Below are 19702 nucleotides of genomic sequence, written 5' to 3'. Positions count from 1 at the left end.
AGACTTCAACTAAATAACTATTGCTGAGTCCAGGTGTCACAAGCGGTCAACGTGCGACTTCTTCTTCACCTACAACCCGCGACCACCACCACCATTATAGGGTAGGCGTTGGCGCCAGGGCTTGTTTACGAGCTAAATTTGTGGTGTAGGGCTGCGCTCCCCTATTGGCGGACGATGCTGGGTCTGTGGGTCATATACGACGTGAGGCTATTTTCCTGTGGGCTGATTGGTCTAACTCAATGGACGTGATCAGTCTGGTGGCGTGCGGCTGATAATGTTACAGTCAAGAAGTGTTGTAGGCTATGTTCTTCAGGGAAGGGATCATGATAGTCCATTCGAAGCACGGCAGTGGTGGTCTCCGACAGGCGTCCCCCCAGCCTTAGGTAAGACCGTAAGTGGTAATTGGTTAATGCCCCCAGGTGAGTGGTTAGTGCCCCCAGCCTCCCAGGTGAGTGATTAGTGCCCCCTGGCAAGTGGTTAGTGCCCCCAGCCCCCAGGAATCTCTCTGCCCTGGAGTGGGAGTAGCCGAGTAGGTAGGACTCTGCTCTGGAGTGGGACTCTCTGCCCTGGAGTGGGACTCTCTGCTCTGGTGAGGGACTCTCTGCTCTGGTGTATGACTCTCTGCTCTGGTGTGGGACTCTCTGCTCTGGTGTGGGACTCTCTGCTCTGGTGTGGGACTCTCTGCTCTGGTGTGGGACTCTCTGCCCTGGAGTCAGTGGAGTGGGACACTGGGACTCTTTGCCCTGGAGTGGGACTCTCTGCCCTGGGCCTGGAGTGGGACTCTGCCCTAGAGTGGGACTCTCTGCCCTGGAGTGGGAGTCTCTGCCCTGGAGTGGGAGTCTCTGCCCTGGATTGGGACTCTGCCCTGGAGTGGGATTCTCCATCCCGGTGTAGTCTACACTCTGGTGGCACCATTCTGTAGTCATTCAGCTGTCAAGAAACATTGGACAACTCTTCATAATGCCTAAATTTGTAGCTGAAAATAAAATTCCTTAATTTCCTTGAACTGTCATGTCATGGGGCTGCATTGAACTAGTCTTCAGAGGCCCCCATAAACTTTGATTTAATAAGAAAAAGAAGAACTATATAAGGTTTGACAGGTGCACAGCCGACCAGCCGTGCTCCCGCTCTGCTAATGGTCAAACGGACATTCCAACAATTTGATTTTAAAAGCTAATGCCATTAATTTTTATATTTCTGCTATTATTCTTGTTAATATTTTTCATTTGCTTTACTTCATACTTGCCATTTTTTCAGGAAAATCCTATTGAGAACTCTCAACCAGTCAACCTTTTAGTAGATTAAGCCATTTATTTAGGGCAGCTGACAGCCTTGGACCCAGTGTCACCTTTGATGATAGAAAATAGCTACTTTTTAGCTTAACACAAGAAAATTGAGTACTGACTACCAAAAATTCATAATTGAAAAGCACCAGCTCCTTTCCTGACACTTTCTTCCATTACTCACTTTCGTTCTAGTTTGTTACTTTGTTGGTGCTTTTGACTGAGCTTTGCAATAAATAAAAGCATATGAAATGGAACAGGATAAGAATAAAGAAAGAGGTAAGTTTTCCTACTTCCTAAGTTATTAGCACTTAGCAATGCAGAAATGAAACTAATTTGCAATGTAATATATGTTAAATTATTTTAAGGAATGAAATTTTATACCGTACTAGAGTACTATAAAAGAGTACTATAGTAATCGGTTCTACGTTCAAGTGTCAAACAGGGTAAAAAGAAAAGGGTAAGGGATGGGCATGGACCATGCCCATTTAGAATGCCATGGTGGCATCCTAAATGTCTTTTAAAGATAGTGGCAATCCAGAATCTTGGCCCACCCATTTTTAGCAGTGTTCAAAAATTTATATTCAGTTCACGTTTTGTAACTACCGGTATATATACCTTTTTTAAATGAAATAATGGTTCACAAGTTGTGTTCCATACTCCATAGTTGCAAATTTATTCGTTTACAACTACTACAATCATGCATTTGCTTTCATATCTTCAATAATTTAATTATGTTTTGATATCAAATTGATTTTAGCCACTGTTTTCAATTTGATTTTCTTAGTGGTGCCATAAAATACTTCATGCAGGTTCTTTGTTACACCTGGTGGAGTACTGAACATAGCAAATGTTTGGCAATTGTTTATTCACATGGCCACTACTCTGAGTCTGATTAGCCTGATTAGGGATGAGAAATTAGAATCTGCATTTTATGCATTGCAGATGCAGAACGGGCTATGTACCATAATACTACAGTACTTTGAAATGGCAATGAATTTTGTAATTGATGATTAGCGCAAAAAAATTAAACCTGACCGTTTTCATTTAGTTTCATTTTATAAAATACAGGTTTTTATTTATCATGAAATCAAACCAATAATGTTTTGTGGTGAAAAAGTTATTAGCACAATTTAATATCTTCTTATGTTGATGTAATAAAACCTAAATTATATTCTCCTTTATTCATAAAACTCCATTCCTTATCCAGATAATTGTTCTTTTTGGTTTGAAGGAAAGCCTTCAAACCTCTTTTATTCTTAAACCTAACTTTTGTGATTTTAAAATAACTTCAATGTAGGCATCTTAATTAATGTAGTCTGTTGCATAGATATCCTAAAACTAATTTTAATTCCTGTCTCATCTCAAAGAATAAGGTCACAGCGCCAGCATTGTAGCGACATTCATATAGGTCAAAATGATAGTTACAAAATTGAAGAACAGCACTCCCCTGTTCTTGATGGTTTTGACCTTCAGCGTGCTACTGTCTATAGCTGCAATGAGGAGAATGTGCATTGAACATTACCATACTTGCACATCATCCTCATTCAGCTGTGCGTGTCCATGCCAAGCACTGCAGTGTTCCAGTCTCTGATAGTGATTTTATGATTTTAGGGTTCTAGCTTTCACAACCGGTGTGTCTGACATAGAAATTTTAGAACCTCTGTATACTTTCAAACTGAAACCTAGTTTAAATGCGGCCTTCAGCTCCTATCCCCTTAAAACGGTAAATAGATAGGTCTGTCACATCATGTGTATTTGTTTTTTCTTTTGCCAATTTAGGTTTCATCTTCAATGTAAATTTTAGTTTTCTAATTGATTCTGCTTGTTTTATAGGCTTTTGAACTGATGATGGAGTTGAACTCCAAAATGTTTTCATTCCTAAGACATGGTGAATTTTCAGGCATTTTCTTTGCTTTTAAATTCTTGAGAATATAATTAATTATTGTTATATATGAAGCCACAAAAAAGTTAGTTGGCTCATCTCAATTCTCCCATGAATTAGCTATCAATTAATTCATTCCCTCATTGAGCAGGTCAAATGAGACTTCGGGGTTATAAATTTCCAGAACTCGTGCTAAAAATTGCACCCTTGACCTTATATGCAGTGAATTTACCTCCATTGGTAAGTTAACTCTTAAATCTTCATGCTGATACAGCCTCCTGCCAGTCTGTATCGGCCTAACTCCATTTTAACCAGTAATCAGTTTATCTTCTTCAATTGTATTGTTTATATCAAAACATTGTGCAATTGAATTTTTATAGCCATAGTTGAAGCATTTTATTGATCATGCTTGTATTGTTCTTGTAATCAATCATAACATAACATAACATAGTGATGTCGGCTCTGAAGTGTAGGCCTGATGTGGCCTGTCGCCGATTCTTTTCCATTTCGTGCCTTGTTCATAGAATCTAAACTCGTGTCATTTGACCGGATCTTTTCATGACTGGCGATAGTTTGAAGAAGCTACTATGGGTGGAGAGGGGGCGGGTGGAGAGGGGGAGGTGTAGGGGCCAAGAGGGTGGGGAGGGTATAGGAAGGCGAGGCCTGAGCGCAGTCAAGGCAGCGATTGTTCTCGGGTTACCGGCAGTCGCCAAGGATTTCAAAAACTTGCCCTCGTTTCACGCACTAGAATTTGTCGGGAATAAAACACTTGTACTAGCCGTTTTTCTCACTATTCGCACATCGTTTCGGTACAAAATTCGCGAAATAAGTCAAACCGGCATAGTAAAAAGTGAGAAAGTTGGGACCCGCAAACACTACGTGCGTCCTCGACCACTGCCAGATGCAAACTTTCTTGCATGTCTTTCTTGCATTTATAAATAGTTTGCCTCAGAGTGTTCTTTTTGAAATGTTGCAGCTAACAATACTACCTATGTTGGAGCACACAATAAGCATTCCAAAAAAGTCTATTGTAGCTGTAGTTGACAATCATTTGTTTGGCAATTTCAAGTTTATCAGAAATGATAAGATTTTGCAGAAAAATTGTCAAAATGTGATTTTCTCTTCAGATATCATCTAAAAATATTTTGGGGCCTAATGACTTTTGTCTATAAATAATTGAGTTGGCACTCAATTAATTTGTGTTCATGACCATAGTATTTTGTGACAATGTCTATGTCTGACTTACCTTTAACTAACTATGTTAAGTATTATTCAACTGGAAGTTCATTATTGGATTGTTTTTCATACATCAACAAATGCAACTTATTTTTTCATCTACTATCACAGCTAGTACTGTAAAAAAATGTCAATTAGTTTTTTAGAGCATTACAATGTTTTCACCAATGTTTTTTCCTTGAACTTTAATCATTTGATTATCATTTGAATTTGAATATCAGGTCACTAAAGATGTGATAGCTGAGAAGTTTTGTATTACACAAGACTGCATCACCCTGAAGGGGAAACCTGGCAAGAAGTCTACCTCAGCCATCATTGTTCCCCCCAGCTGGCACAAAAGTGATTTGTGAGTTGAGAAAGCCCAATGAACATATTGTGTAGTATTTGTGATGTTGTTGTGAGCAACTACAGCAATTCCCGACTGACCTGCCTGTCCTGCTAAAACATTGGTGTCATATTCTGGTCTGCTGATAAAGGTATGGCCTCAAAGTATTAATTCTATTCTTTATGCTGGACAAGTTTTCACCATTACGTTTCTGATGCCATTACTAGTTGATCTAGCTTGGATTTGAAAGTAATGCTTTTTTAATTGTGCCATAATTCTAAACATCAATGATAAGGTTTGAGAAATTTGTTACAATATAAGAAGTTTTTCCCTATTAGTGTGGGAAGACTTTAGATTAGGTCCACACCAGTAGTGGTTTTCCTGGAAGAAAATATATGAAAATAACTTGCTGTTATTTTCAGTAAACTTCCAAATGCATGGATGTTAATTAAAGGTACCAAAATCATATTAATGAACGTTTTGTTACTTTTTTTGATCAGTTTACCTCTAAGGCCCTTTATTTGCACCTCAATTTTCATTGGCTTCATTGCTGGCCTTACTGCCACATTACTTGCTGGATTAAAACCTGCCTTTTCACTTGAATTATTGTATTTAGCACCTTACCTTGCTCTTCCTATTACATTTATCAATACATTGGAGTGTAACTACACATTTGCCTTGCCTTAATGACTTATACTGCATTTGGCTGACCTTTTATTGTTACTTGTTCTACTAGCAAGTTAGCAACCCGCATTTCAGTTATTGGCTTCTCTCAGCCACTTCTGAAAATTACAAACAACAAAATTATAGAAGGTGCCTAGGTAAATTATGAGATTGATAAAAAATAAGTTCAAGTAAGAAATAGTTCTATTCTGGAAGCTATGGGATTCCTTGTATTGATTCCTAAGACACGAATTACAAGGAGGTAAAGTTATGTTTCAAGATGGCATTGAAAACATTACTGGGAAACATTTTCTTCATTTTACTTGATAAAAAATTCTTTCAATTCAAAGTTTATTGCAAATACTCGTTTTTTTCAGAATTTTGAGTGATCGTGATGCAATGTACTTTGGGAAGCGGAAAGCATTTGTAAGGCAATCTCATGACTCGGACGCATCACGACCTGCCTCAAAGCACTACAAGCCACATAAGCTGTCCAGTGAAGACTTTGACCTGAGCCCTGCCAGCAGTGGACAGCCTACACTTCATGTCCTCCATGATGACGTCTTGTTCCATATTATGAAATATTTGAATGTTGTTGAGAAACTGAATCTTGAAGCAGGTATGTTGTGTGAATGTAATACCTGCTCAGCTCAGGCTATTTCTCAGCAGCCATTTTAATCGATCCATTTAATTGTTATTACGTGAGTTACTTAGAGATGCTATCAAGGGAAGACTGTTTTACATCATACATTATTATAGAATAAGTAAATTTCGATAAACAATAATAAAGAGAACCAGGAGCAAAATATTTTAAATTCTGCAGTCAGATGTATCTACTACGAATTTTTACTGTTTTTTTTCTGTTGGCTTTTTTTATGGTGTTAGCATTTCTCTTTACAGTACTACAATCTATCGAACAATAATAGTTTTCACCTGCTTTCTATCTGACTCTAGTTTTCTCTAGACTTCCGACAGCTAAACAGGAAGGAGCAAGTTATTATATAATAATCAGTGCTCGACATTTTAATAAAAATAATCTATTACAATCTTGCAGTGTGTCGACGCTTTCAGTCGCTGGTTTACAGCGAGCTGGGCCAGAAGAACATCATAGACTTCACTGATAGCAAGCACTGCGTCTGGCGAAGTGCTTGCTACAACCTCTCCAAATGCCGCATGTGGGTTGGCTGGCTATCCTTACATGGAAATGATAGTGCTGCGGGAAGTCATTGTACCATTATGGGATGACTGTCACTACATGCAAGTGATTGTGTTGTGATATGACTGGCACCACAAGTAAGGGATGGTGTTCTGACAAGACTGCCACTACGAGAAGGGATGGTGTTCTGACATGTCTGCCCCCTACATGGGAGGAATTTTGTTGTTTCATGATGACAGACTTCAGATTGGACTTCTGACATGTGCCTTCACTGGTCCTATTGGATTTGGACCAGTGAAGGCACTGGTCCAAATGACCAGTGACCTCGTTGGATTTCACCTTTCTAGTTGCCTTGATCCTGGGTGACCACCACAGAGCTTGCGATATATGACTGTAGCTCTCAGTTGTGGGGTTGTTGTGGGGGTTTTCATTTACCACTCCACATTCAGTTATAAACTCCAATCAGAGAATTGACCGGCCTAGCTAGTTAACTTGAATTATTCACCAAGGCACGGACAGAAGCATAGAGATCGACAGGACGAATTTGGTTGGGAGAAATGAACACACAATAAATTGTTAGGTTATTTATTAGCTCAGCTCACGTGACCTGCTCGTTTTGATGCAGGAGGTTGATGCGGGTCCACGGGCCACCGTTGTTGGGTTGTTGCGTTGATATACACGTGGTTGAGCGGCGAGACGTTGGGGAGGTTATTCGATGCACATTGTGAGGTTGACGAAGTTAACTGAGCGAGCGCGTAGAAAGCTCACACACTATATACTTTACTGGACGTGCTCGTTGTGCCTATAGCTCACAGAGTGTCTCTAGCGAAAGTTCTCTGAGTTCACATGATATTAGTCAACGTAATAGGTACACGGCAAGAATTTACTGAGTTGATTAACTGATTAAGTTCACAGCGAGAATTCACTGAGTTGGTTGACTAATTAAGTTCACAGCGAGAATTCACTGACTATCAGAATGAGAGTTAATTGAGTAGGTATATCACACTTCACAGCAAAGTTCACTGAATATTCACGGATGAGCGTCGGTAGACTGAGTTGGCTTGAGGCGTGGCAAGATGGCGGCCTGCGAGTTGGCGGGAAGTCAAGCGTGTGACGCCGATGTCGAAGACTCGAAGCTGACCCAGATGCTGGCCGGGATAATTAGATTTGCTGACTGAGATGACGTCAGGCGGGAGATTTCGCGTGATCTTGATTTTATGCGTTGCAGGAAACAGATCATGTAGAGCTGCGAAATAAGGCCTTTGTTAATACGCTATTCACATTTTACGACACCATCTCACAAATGAGCTAAAGCCACGTGAGCTATATTTATGGCATGAAAATATGTTAATTTAATACGTTAATTTAATTTATTCACTTGCAATGACTCCGACTTCGGAACTAACTTTACTCTTATACTTAACACATTGAATGAGAGCTATTCTACGGCAGAATAATTTCTAAGTTACGGAGCTTACGTGAGAGATGTTGACGACTCAAAGTCAGGAGGCAAACAAAGCGTTAGGATTTTGAGAGGCTATAAAAGAACCAGTGAAAAAGGGCTAGAGCTGTTGCCATCGACTGAGCTGCTTTCTCCGAAACTCTCGTGATGATGTTATAATTATTTAATATGATTTAAAATGTACAACTCTAAATGTGTATTGTAAGTGTTAATATTAATGTTAGTATAAGAAACCTAAAAATTAGTTCTATTATGTTAGTATGAGAAACATAAAAATTAGTTCTATTATGTTAGTATGAGAAACATAAAAATTAGAGATATGTTATGCATAATATTAGTGCTATGTAGCGAGATCCGCTACATTTTCATAACATGTACAGGATCACTAACATTTCTCTATCTCTCACGTGCGGAAGGCCGACGTCCCGTGTGAGCGGCCTCTTGTACGAGTGTCTTGGTTTCTGTTTCTGCTCACCTGTCCCTTCATATTTTTTCACTTTGATATGCTAACTCTGCTTCTTTTTGCCAGCTTTTGCGGCCAGGCCACTTACGACCTCCCACTTCATGTGGGTTTATGAACGATTTGTAAAATTTGCAATAATAACTGCTTTATTTTCGAATTCTTGTGTGAAATAGCTTAATAACTGAAGCCCTTTTTAAATATTCTATCACTACTATTTCATGAATTGCATCTACTATTGATATTAATTAATATAATTTTTTCCTTGATTTGTTCTCATCTGTTCTATAAGTAATGCAAGGTTTGGACTTAAGTGTACTTGTAGTAGGATATTTCATCCACTCTTTCTCCCATATGTTTGCTTGACACTTATGTTGCAATGTGTTGTAATAATAATGTGTGTTGGCATAGCCACGTTTGTTTTGCATTCCAGCAAGTCGCCGGCCCAGCGCACGCAGGACATCAAGCTGTGCACCTACAAGATGCTCATCATGAACGCAAACCACCTCACCACTCTCAGACTCGACGAGTATCGGTGCATCTTTGATGTCAACGTATTTGCTGCTATAGGTAAGCAGTTAAATTTGTCCCTGCTTCTTCCAAATCAGATCCATAAACTACAATATTTAGTTTAAAATGTCAGTTACAAAACCACCACTAAACTTTAGATTCTTTTTTAATGCAATTCATGGTACTCAATTCGATTGTCTCATCCTAATAAAGACAGGATAATTTACGTTTCTAACAGTCTAGTTGAGATTGTGAACGACTGCTGAGCCTGTCCAAATAACTGAATATGCTGACATTTTTCAATTTTAGGTCGACTTGCTGTGAACTTAGATGATTTATGCGTGCTGTTCTCGTACAAGAGGAAGCACTACACCTCCATGAAGACCATCTTCTCGCGCTGCTCGAAACTCAGGACTTTCTGTCTTGAAGTGAGGCTCAAATGGCAGAGTTGTCAATGCTGGGTCCTAGCAATAGTGCATTGACCTCACCTTTGTATCATGCTTGGTGTCCTGCAACTAGTGTTAGCACCTATACCGTTGTCTGCACCTATATATCTCAAGGTTTTAGTCATAACAGGTGTGCAGTGTCGGAAAATATTGACCTATATACGTATACGTAGTTCTTGTCTTGATGATGAACTCTCCATAACGTGGCCCCTCAGGGGGGACTGCTAACGTGTGTCTGTGCTCGTCAGAAGTCCTATGGGATTTCGCGCTCCTAAGGGTATTCTTCGTGAGCGCCCCAACGCTGAGGTTAAGGGGGTTAAGGTTGAGTTATTATGTAGGTAGGATTCCTTACATTTCACTTCTCTGTCTCTCTCTTATGGGCGGCTGACGTCCCATGTAAGCAACCTCTTGCTCGAGTGTCTTAGTTTCTGTTGCTTAGTTGAGATGCTAACGCTGCTTCGTTCGAGCCAGCTTCAGCGGGCTGGACATTTCAGACCTTCCGCCCCTTGTTGGGGATGAATGATTTTCTGATTTAAGGGGACCGGCCTCCGGAAAAACTTCTACAGTTATTATCCGATCATCATGAAACTTCACATACATACGTAAAATGTAAAAATAAGAACATTTTGCTTCTATGAATTTTTCAAAAAAATTGATAGAAAACGTGAAATTCAAAGAAAACGGCTAAAAAGGGGTACTTTAGAAAATCTTATGGCAGTGGTACCATTGGAAAGAGCAGAATTCCAGCTTTCAGATAAGCACAAAAACCGAAAAACGCCAAAATTGAAAATTTTAGGGTAGCCGGTCCCCTTAAGAAACTTTCGATAACTGAGACCTTCCACCTCGTTGGTGATGTTCATCTTGACTTTCCGTGCGAGATAGCTGAAGCGCTAGTAAATATTTGGCCACTTAACTAACTAAATTTTACTGTGGTATTTTATTTGCGTTCTCTTTAATATAACCTGCGTATTCTATCTCTTAGCAATTTGCTCAGTATTTCTTTACTTTGTGTTGATCTGCTTGAAAAAATTTGTTTCTCAAGTGTTGTTTTTAAGTAGATCTGCTGACAGTTTGGACTTCTGCTTGAGGAAAGTTATTTATGTGTCTCTTTTTATGATATAAACTTCTGCACCATTTAATGGATGAAAATTGTTCTAATAGCTGAAAAAAATTCACTCGTTCAATATGAAGAATAGGAAAAATTTGCTTGCGACTCTTCGGATCGTCAATTAATGAATGAATACTCTTACAGGGCACATTCAACGCTGACGAATTATTGCGAGACTTAAGGCAATGCAAATGCCTTGAGGTGTTGTGGCTGGGCAGATTGACGCATCTCAACTTCGCTCATCTACGGAAGTTGCAAGCTCCTCTGAGAGAGCTCTCGATCCGCAGCGTTGAATTGTTATCGAACTTGGGATCAAACGAAAGCTTTCCAGACTTCCCTTTCAACTCTAGCCTCACGACATTACGCTTGTTCAACCACTGCTCGCTTCCACCGATGTAAGAGTCAAATGTCGGGTAACAGGTTTCAGTAGAAGCGGACTGAAGGAAAAACAGGTAAGAGGAACGTAACTAGCGGTTGACATGGATGAAATTTCAATTGTTGATGCTCTTTATGAGCGACTCGGATGATGATCAAGCTCTCTGTCTAAACTGAATTATATTACCGATAGGTTGAATATCTAGAGCAAATTTGATCTGAAAGGAAGCTCTATCTTTAATTAGATGTATTCTCGTTTTATGCATACAATGGCAGGTTCTCTGACAACAAATTTTAATGTATCTCATAGAATAGAATTCAATAGAAGTGTCGGCACTGAAGAAATAGGCCCATGACCTGTTGCTGATTCCTGTACTTTTCGTGACTTGATTTACTTGATTCACAGGAGATCTAAAAACTGGCCTTATGACCAGATCTTTTCATAACTGACGAGTGACGATTATTTGAGATAACAACTGGACTTATTACCAGGTCCGTAAGTTACTAGGCATTTCAAGAACGACCATATGCTCCTGCATAGCTTCGTCTAGTCTGTTCTTAAAGGCGTTCATGCTCGGAGCGTCAACTATGTCATCAGGGAGGCTGTTCCACATGTCGGTGACTCGAAGCGAGAAGAAATGTTGTCGCATGGATGTGATACAACGCAGTCTTTTAAGTTTATAACCTTGGCTTCTTGTGTTGGTTCTAGTTTCAAGTTCTAGGACTCCTTCTTGAACCTTGTATGGGTTTGATTGTCATGATGGGTTTGATTTATGAAATGAGGCAAATTTTTTTTTAATTTTAATATCATTGCAGTAATGAATAGAAGAAATGTGTGTGCGAGCATCATTTCTAAATTGTCTTGAAAAGACTTTTTGTATATACGTATTAGTTCATGTTTCCTTAATTGTCCCTTGCTTGAAGTTGAGTAAAGTTAGATCATGCATTTAATTCTCGTGGGTAAATCGTCACAAAAATTATTTGAATGACGTGCCATTGACGTGAATGACAATTGACGTGCATTTGTGATCATCACAAGCAAATATCTGAGTTGCATTCAATAAGAATGAGACTTCTATGCGAAGTTCAGGGATATTACTTGTTTAACTTCTTGAATTAAGTCAATTAATTTTACATGTGGTGTTTGCTGTGCTTGGCGCGCAGGGAATTGTGGCTGGGGGAAACTCTTTTCTCAATGTCATGCAAGTGTCCTGCGCTGACCCAACTCCAGCTTGATTGCTACTGGTATTGTGGGCCTCCCAATTTCAAGACATTCAATAACTTGAAGGTAGGAAATTGTTGCAAGATTGCGAGCATTCATTGTCAGAGACTCTGGGCAAGACTACTATCTGATAGTGTGTACAAAGATTTGTTTGATTAGTCAAAATCCCGAATCCTGATCAACTATTTTTGTGATGTCATTGATAGTTTATCCTTTTTATGTTTCATTTGAGTGGCAAAACGGCTTTTTGTTGTCGCAGGTGCTACATTTTATTGCTTGTGACGAGGATAAAATTAAGGTTCTTCTCAAAAGCGCACTGCCTGACGTCGAGGATCTCTACATCGAGTTTTCGACAAGAAAAGTTTATGACGTGAGTTGCGAGTGCAAGTGGGACTGAAATTGCCAATGAACTGAGTTGTAGCCCCTTCATTTGGAAACCTTGTTGATATTTTCTTTTGACTATATTCACTGCCGTTGAAGATTTCAGAGTTCTCAACTTCATGGTTTGTCACTCAGATTTCTTTTAAATGTGAACGTGTTCAAAATTTTATATTCTTGTTATGTTTTTATGTGATATATGAAAAACTCTTCCTTGTGTAAACCAATAGTTTTCAAGGTTTAGAGGCAGGGGCTGCTAACTGCTCAACATCACTATTACAATTCCATAAGCTTGTACACCATTTCCTTGGGACGGAATTTTTAAATCGGACCTTTTTTAGGGAATTTCAATATTAACAATTAAGCATATCCTCGATCGAGGACGTGTGAATAAGTCCTGAGAACATCTTTGTATGCAAGTTAGTTTCCCTATGATTTTGGAATGATACAGTGTACATGGGACATAGCAACTATCTTTGGATAGCATGAACTATTAATTTATAACATAACATAGTGGTCTCGGCGCTTAAGTGTAGGTCTGATGTGGCCTGTCGTCGATTCTTTTCCTTTCCGTGCCTTGTTCACAGAAGATCATTTGACCTGATCTTTTCATGACTGACGATAGTTTGAAGTAGCTACTAGACTTCCACCGGGTTCGATAAGGTGCTAGGCATTTCAAATCTGAACATATATTTTTCCATAGCTTTATCTAGTCTGTTCTTGAACGTGTTCATACTTGGAGCGCCAACGATGTCATCGGGGAGGCTGTTCCACATGTCGGTGATTCGAAGCGAGAAGAAATTTTGTCGCGTGGAGAAGTTGCAGCGCAGTTTTTATATCTTATAGCCGTGGCCCCTGGTGTTGGTTCTTGTTTCAAATTCTAGTAATCCTTCGGGGACCTTGTATAGAACATGAGTATACTTGTATACTTCAATGAGGTCCCCACGCAGACGTCGATAACTGAGGCTTGGAAGCTTCATAATCTTCAATCTTTTTTCATAGGACTTTATATTACAGTAATCCCTCGCTTATCGCGGGTGTTACGATCCTGCTCCGGCCGCGATAATGAAATCCACGATGGCGAATTGAATGATAGTGCTTACTACAGTGTTTATTATACAATTGTTTTAAAATTCCATTACTTTAAATGTTAAAGAAACCCTACATCATTACTGCCGATCAACTTCCGTGGGCTATTTAAATTTGCCGATTGACTTCCTCAGAAACCCGCAAACCAGCGATGATCCGTGATTGATTTCTAGCATCAACGTTTCTTGAGAGCCCGCGATGAAGTGAAGCCGTGTTAGGTGCAGCGCGATGTAACAAGGGACCACAGTTTTTGTTCTGGGGATATGCTCAGAACTGATTAGGGTGCAATGTTTGTCGTGCGCGCAATTAGAAATTTATCATGAAACGGCCTGCAATGGTAATTCCTCTCGACTAGAGGCAAGATTGAAGTTTTTGTCGGTCCGTCGTAATTGGACTTGCATTGCATTGATCATATAAGGCAAATAGTATTCGCCTTGAAAATACAGGCCTTTCATTCATGTTGAAAATCGTACCATTCTTTTCTCTGGAGAATTGTGCTCTAAACGACCTTGTTCAGTCTTCCATTTGTGTAAAAATCTTGAACCTGATGAATTCTGAACAATCCCATTAGCCCTTATAGGCCTAGAAACTTGCGTTACTAGGCTATTTGTTGTTAACGACGCTGACGATTGATTATGTAGCGGATGACAGTGTTTAAAGACTGGTAACTCCCGTCATCAGTCCTGTAGGTACAAATAACATTGATGGCGGTCAATGAATCCGCGGACAAATGGTTGTACCTATAAAATTGTTCAGGCCCGTTTTATTAGATTGAACGTTTTTTTTTCATTTTTCACTTACTCGTCGGTACCCTATCAATGTTTATCATAAAGAAAATTAATTTGACGCAAACATCACTGCTTCGCTTTGGCCAGTGCAATAGTTTGATTTCGTGTGAGGAAGACGGTGTTGCATTAATTTTCCTTATTACACGCGTTACGAAGCTTGATGAACAGTTGATTTCGTTCAACTCCTATTGGAATATTTTAGATGCCCATCCAGACATTACGCTCTTGACATAAAGTCTTGAATAATTAGTTTTGCTGCGAGTTGATAGTTTTTCATTTTTATCTTCTGAAAATAGTTATTTTTCTCCTCAGATGTACGCTGCAAATAAAGTCCTAACTGTAGACTTTTCGGTGGCACCGATGTCAATGAAGTCCCTGACGCTGCCTTCCGTCACTTTGGACGATAACTCCTACAAGAGCCTCCTGCGCATGCCCAAGCTGCAGCGAGTCTTTGTCAAAAGCAAGAAATTCTCACTGGCTCAGCTGAAACTGTGAGTCTATCTCTGGTCCTTGCATATTTGTGTGAACTCGAATACCGGAGTTAATTCGGTTAGCTTCTTCGCTGGCAAGTTTTTCGTTGTTCAGCCTTCAAATGAGATGGGTGATCGATGGACATTCCTATGGCTATGCCACGCACGTACACACAGAATTATAAAACGTTTGTCTTCAAAGTAAAACGTTTGAAGAATGAATTGAAATTGATTGGCCGATGAAAGGATTTTATCGTGTCTATTTATTTCGTAAAACAATCTGTCACACACAATGCACGTCTCCAGCACAGTCCATTGCTGTTTCTTGAAATTTATACAGGTTTGGTTGAAGACCAGAGCGTACTTTTTATTTACGATTTTCTTATTGTTCTTTTCGATAAGCCGAACGAAATTTCTAGCTGGAGCTTGGAGATCAAAAAGTAGATTACCGAATGACATTTTATTGCAGTGCGACGTTTCGAATATATCAATATTCATTATTGATATATTCGAAACGTCGCACTGCAATAAAATGTCATTCGGTAATCTACTTTTTGATCTCCAAGCTCCAGCTAGAAATTTCGTTCGGCTTATCGAAAAGAACAATAAGAAAATCTTAAATAAAAAGTACGCTCCGGTCTTCAACAAAACCTGTATAAATGAAGAACTTCTGCCTAACTACACTAAGTTTCTTGAAATGTAGATTATATATTTTTAGATTTGTGAGATTTTTATGCATTTTCTCGTAGTTTTTTGTACCTTTTCGTTCTAATTTCATACAAGCTACTTGAGTATCTTAATCGTGTCCTGATAAAGATGTTCCCGACTAAATTGTTTCCCCACACTCTTTTTATGTTGCCCGCCTGTGACAGGCATTACGTGGCCGGTAACAGCCGCGTTGTTACCTCGTGTAACCTCCCTAAATGCGTGTTGCCCTGTAGGCTCGTGGCCCACGTTCAGCTGGTCGAGATCGGCGCCGCGATGGTGACCGTGGATCTCGCCACGGCACAGGAGCTTGCTGCGCTGCGCAGCAAGGCGCTGGCCGCGAGCAGGTCCAGGTTCCCTTCACTGTGTCTCGACCACGACAAGCCCCTCGTGCTGCATGTCAACTACGCCCACCACGTGACCTTCGCAGATCCTCTCATAATAATTAAAGGTTTGCTCCCACACGTTTTCCTGTTGCTGGAGTATATCAAATTACCTGGCTCAACTTTCTTCGGATAAATCATGATCAATTGACATTTGATGCAGTCTTTAGGCGATACGTTCTCTGCTGTTGATCTGATATGTTCCTTTATGAATTTTCTTCTGCATCCCTTGGTTAGATATTGTAGATAGTGTGGACTAGCTCCATTGTTCTGAATTTCTTTGGTTCACCTAAGCGTGCATTTTTCTTTACATTTTCTGCTTTTTGAGCTTCGCATTTATTACAAAGCATGAATTGCATTCAGGGCTTAACACCACAACTGAATGGCCTTGAATTTGTTATATCGTTCTGATGTGCATGAATGTGTTTTTGTTTAGACCACAAGATGAACTCGTACATCTACGAGCGCGTCGGGTCGTGTCGCTTTGAAAGCGAGTGGCTGGACTTCGGCCATGATTCCCACCAGCAGGCGGCTGGCAAAGATGCCCCGGACACTGATGACGACGACTGGTATAACGACACGACCGTATCGTTTGAGGACGGCTCCGACCACGACTAATAAGGTGGGGACATCGACTGGCTATATGATGATCTTGTCGACGAAGATATGTGAACGTTCGTGGTCTGTAGAACTTGAGCATTCGTAAGAAATGCCCAGTTTTAAACTTATATAAATATTTTGTGAGTAGCTATTTCATCATATCTTCTCTTTTTGAAGCAGTCATGGATGACGCTGAGCTCTTGAACTGATAAGTTAATCTATCTCACTAAATTACAATCGAATCAAGAAAATTTTCCCGGAACTTGTAGATATGAGTAGATATGATGTTACTAAATGGTTCGTGTGAAATAATATTAATTCCTGAAGAAGCAAGAAAATGGACACTGAATTGTTGCTAGTTTCAATGTGAACAATGAATAATTAATATTTCAAGCATTTGATTTCTATATTATAATTTCAGTCATGTGCGGATTTTTACTAATAGCCTGAATTCTTATTGCATCCTTATTAAAAAAATTTCCTAAACTCGGGTCCCTAATTTACAACTTAAAACATATCTTGCAGAAGAAGGTACGCTCTACGACGGCCGTCGTGAATACTGAGCCTATCCTGGCTTGTGCTGCAGTTCTGTGATACGACGACGAGTGGAGCTGACCCGGTGTGTTCTGCGGTGTCCAAGCAATCTAGTCTTCCCATTGCCAAAGTGGCGTCAATGATTTGATTGCTAGATGTTTTCTAGTTGGTACGTTAAGCTAAGAATTTCGAGGCTATAGCTACGTATTCGTATAAGGAGAAATTCAGTTTAAAATAACGAGAAATTTTGTTTGATGTTTTTTTATAACTTGTCGCTGAACGATTTATGTAATTCGAGATTTGTTAAATTATTTTGTAGTTTCGTTTTCATTGGAGTTTTTTTTTACTTCGACTCAAAATTGAGGCCTGTCTTTTAAGACATAACTTCTTATCTGCTGTGCAATCTTTGGTTCTATACTATACCACAATCATGGATCGTCTCTGATCTCTGCACTGATCTCGGTCACGCGAGTGATTCTCAGGGACCGGGCAATGTGTCTTTACCTAATTCTTTGCTCCTTTTTTGCCTTTTTATCGGATCAGTTGAAATCTCTTAGCGATATGGTGTTACAAAGGTTTCCTGGAGATCTGAACTTTTTAGCTTTGTTCAAATAGTACAAATGGTCCTTATTTTTAATTTCCTGCGTTCGTTTTGGCTGTTCTATCATAGTAGCATCAAAATGCTCAAAAGCAAGATAGTTTCAAATAAATTTATCAATCTACCTTGAAAAATAAGCTCTAAGTTTCTGCGGATATTTTACTGCTTTGACGTTGCCGTTTGTGTTGTTTCCTATCAAACGAAACTTTTCATTATTGTTACATTTTGAATTTATGCATGATACTATATAATTGCTGATTAAAGTGATCAGTCAACTTGCTTTACTGTTCGAAAATTGTACTCGCTGAACTGCTGCAGGAGTTGATACCTATCCATTAATATGATCGTGCTTTATGGAAATATTTCTAGCAAAAAATCATAATGTCCGTGTACCGTTTCTGAAAACTCGATTTCTTTTTGTGTTAGTAATAGAGAGAGGGAATATTTTTCCGCATTCATTTCGCTGCACCTTGCATGGAGGAATCGTAGTATAATTTTGTTCTTACCATCTAATGGATTGAGCATCAGTCCTGCTTAAGTTTATACCGTCATTGCTTGAACTATCGGTTAATGACTTCCAAAGGCAATATAAAATTTTTATTTGCAGTGCGATTTTGCTCCAGTTCTCACGTGTCCGAGTAAGTTCTTTTGTATATGTAGAGCTTGTGTTGATGATGTTTTTTTTCTTAGCCCAAATTTGTTTTTAGGCTTACGCAGTTATTAAAAGGAATATTTTTGTATTGAAATAAAGAGGATATTTTGGTGGTGTTTCATTTGTCCTTGGAGTCGACGTACTGAGTCTATCAATAACAAAATTTACAGTGTCCTTTAAACGGTCAGCTTTGGTTTCTTAGACGGACCTTGGAAGATTCCGCAGCCACAGTTTAGGGTGGGCACTGGACAGTTGTGCCAACTGCCCAGAGTCCTAGACGTGCCAGCGCCAGAAAAGTCGGCTCGGGGCCTCGTAGGCTCGGACCAAAGCAGCCAGTGGGGGACCTGTGTGCGCATGTGGACTTGCGGCGCGGATATGTAGCTAATTGGAGGCACAACGAGCAGAACCAATTGCTGGTAACGTCTGAGGCTGAGGGTTGGAAATTTGCTCTGCTGTTTGGCTCGATCATCGGTGTTACCACCGGCACCAAACCTGTTAGTGTCTCCAGGTCCCCATAAAAAAAAAAAACAGTTGGCCTAAGCCAACTGTGTAGAGTAACCAGGAGTCCAGGACCAGGATGCATAACCCTGGGGAGGCTGGGGAGCCACCTCCCCAGTCCCCACGGGCCACGCCTTCCCAAGCTCCCAGAATCCCACTTATCCCAGTGTCCAGTGAGCCATGTAGTTCAAGTAGTTGCAATGGGGATATTTGGCCCTCCCAGAGGCAGAGGGGTCTTAGGCTACCAAACCGGCCACCGGGTACCGGCTATCGCACTGGCACTTTGCAGACATGAGACATGCCTCCAATAGTAAGAGGGAGTGCAGTTATTTTGTGAATGCATGATTGCATCTGCCATTAGAATGATTAGATGATAAGACTTTTAGTCTTAGAATAGGCTAACAGTAACACTAAATTTTGTAAGTTTTCACAATTTTATGTCATTCAATCATATTTATTTCTTTTTGGATAATGGATTTAGCTCTTACAGAGTTACACTGCAAGTTAGTGAAGTTACACTTACTGGCATTGATTAAATTGATATTTCTGACTTGCAGGTTGCCCGTTGCAGTTGTGAACTTATAGGCTAGTTCATGAATGATGAATCATTAATCCATATCTCATATGATGATATGAAGTCGCTTGGGAATGGCCGAACGGGAAGTGATTATTGCTGTGATGCGAGTTTCGATTGTGAGTTTGTGGTGAGCGGACGTGTGAGCTCCGCAGCATGGTGCCAATCCATAGGTTATTCAAAAGAACCTGTTCTTATGTCATTTTGAACCGATCAACACTTCTTTATGGACCGATCGTATAACACACCTTCACCGGCAAAAGCTTTCACACTTCTGAGCGAGCTGACAGCTACAGCTACAC

At 39.9% G+C, this 19702-nt stretch overlaps 1 protein-coding gene across 4 annotated transcripts; it reads left to right on the top strand.

Moving 5' to 3' along the window:
* Positions 1–1255: 1255 nt before the first annotated feature.
* On the top strand, positions 1256–18437 carry LOC108674723. 4 transcript variants are annotated; one of them, XM_018162691.1, is made up of 14 exons: positions 1256–1562; positions 3320–3408; positions 4626–4750; positions 5770–6011; positions 6447–6567; positions 8904–9040; positions 9290–9408; positions 10679–10929; positions 12074–12197; positions 12391–12501; positions 14699–14877; positions 15798–16012; positions 16381–16566; positions 17070–18437. In XM_018162691.1, the coding sequence occupies exons 1-13, from the start codon at positions 1535–1537 to the stop codon at positions 16560–16562; spliced, it is 1923 nt and encodes a 640-aa protein (XP_018018180.1). In that variant the 5' UTR covers positions 1256–1534; the 3' UTR covers positions 16563–16566; positions 17070–18437. The 4 variants fall into 4 exon arrangements, with proteins under 4 accessions (XP_018018180.1, XP_047740836.1, XP_018018181.1 ...); XM_047884880.1 differs by lacking the exon at positions 3320–3408; XM_018162692.1 differs by lacking the exon at positions 12391–12501.
* The last annotated feature ends 1265 nt before the right edge of the window (positions 18438–19702 follow it).

Source organism: Hyalella azteca, unplaced genomic scaffold (genome assembly GCF_000764305.2).
Source record: "Hyalella azteca isolate HAZT.00-mixed unplaced genomic scaffold, Hazt_2.0.2 contig16394, whole genome shotgun sequence".
In the NCBI taxonomy this organism is placed as follows: Eukaryota; Metazoa; Arthropoda; class Malacostraca; order Amphipoda; family Hyalellidae; genus Hyalella; species Hyalella azteca.
The sequence above is the reverse complement of the archived record's forward strand: the minus strand, read 5'-3'. Positions and strand labels throughout refer to the sequence as shown.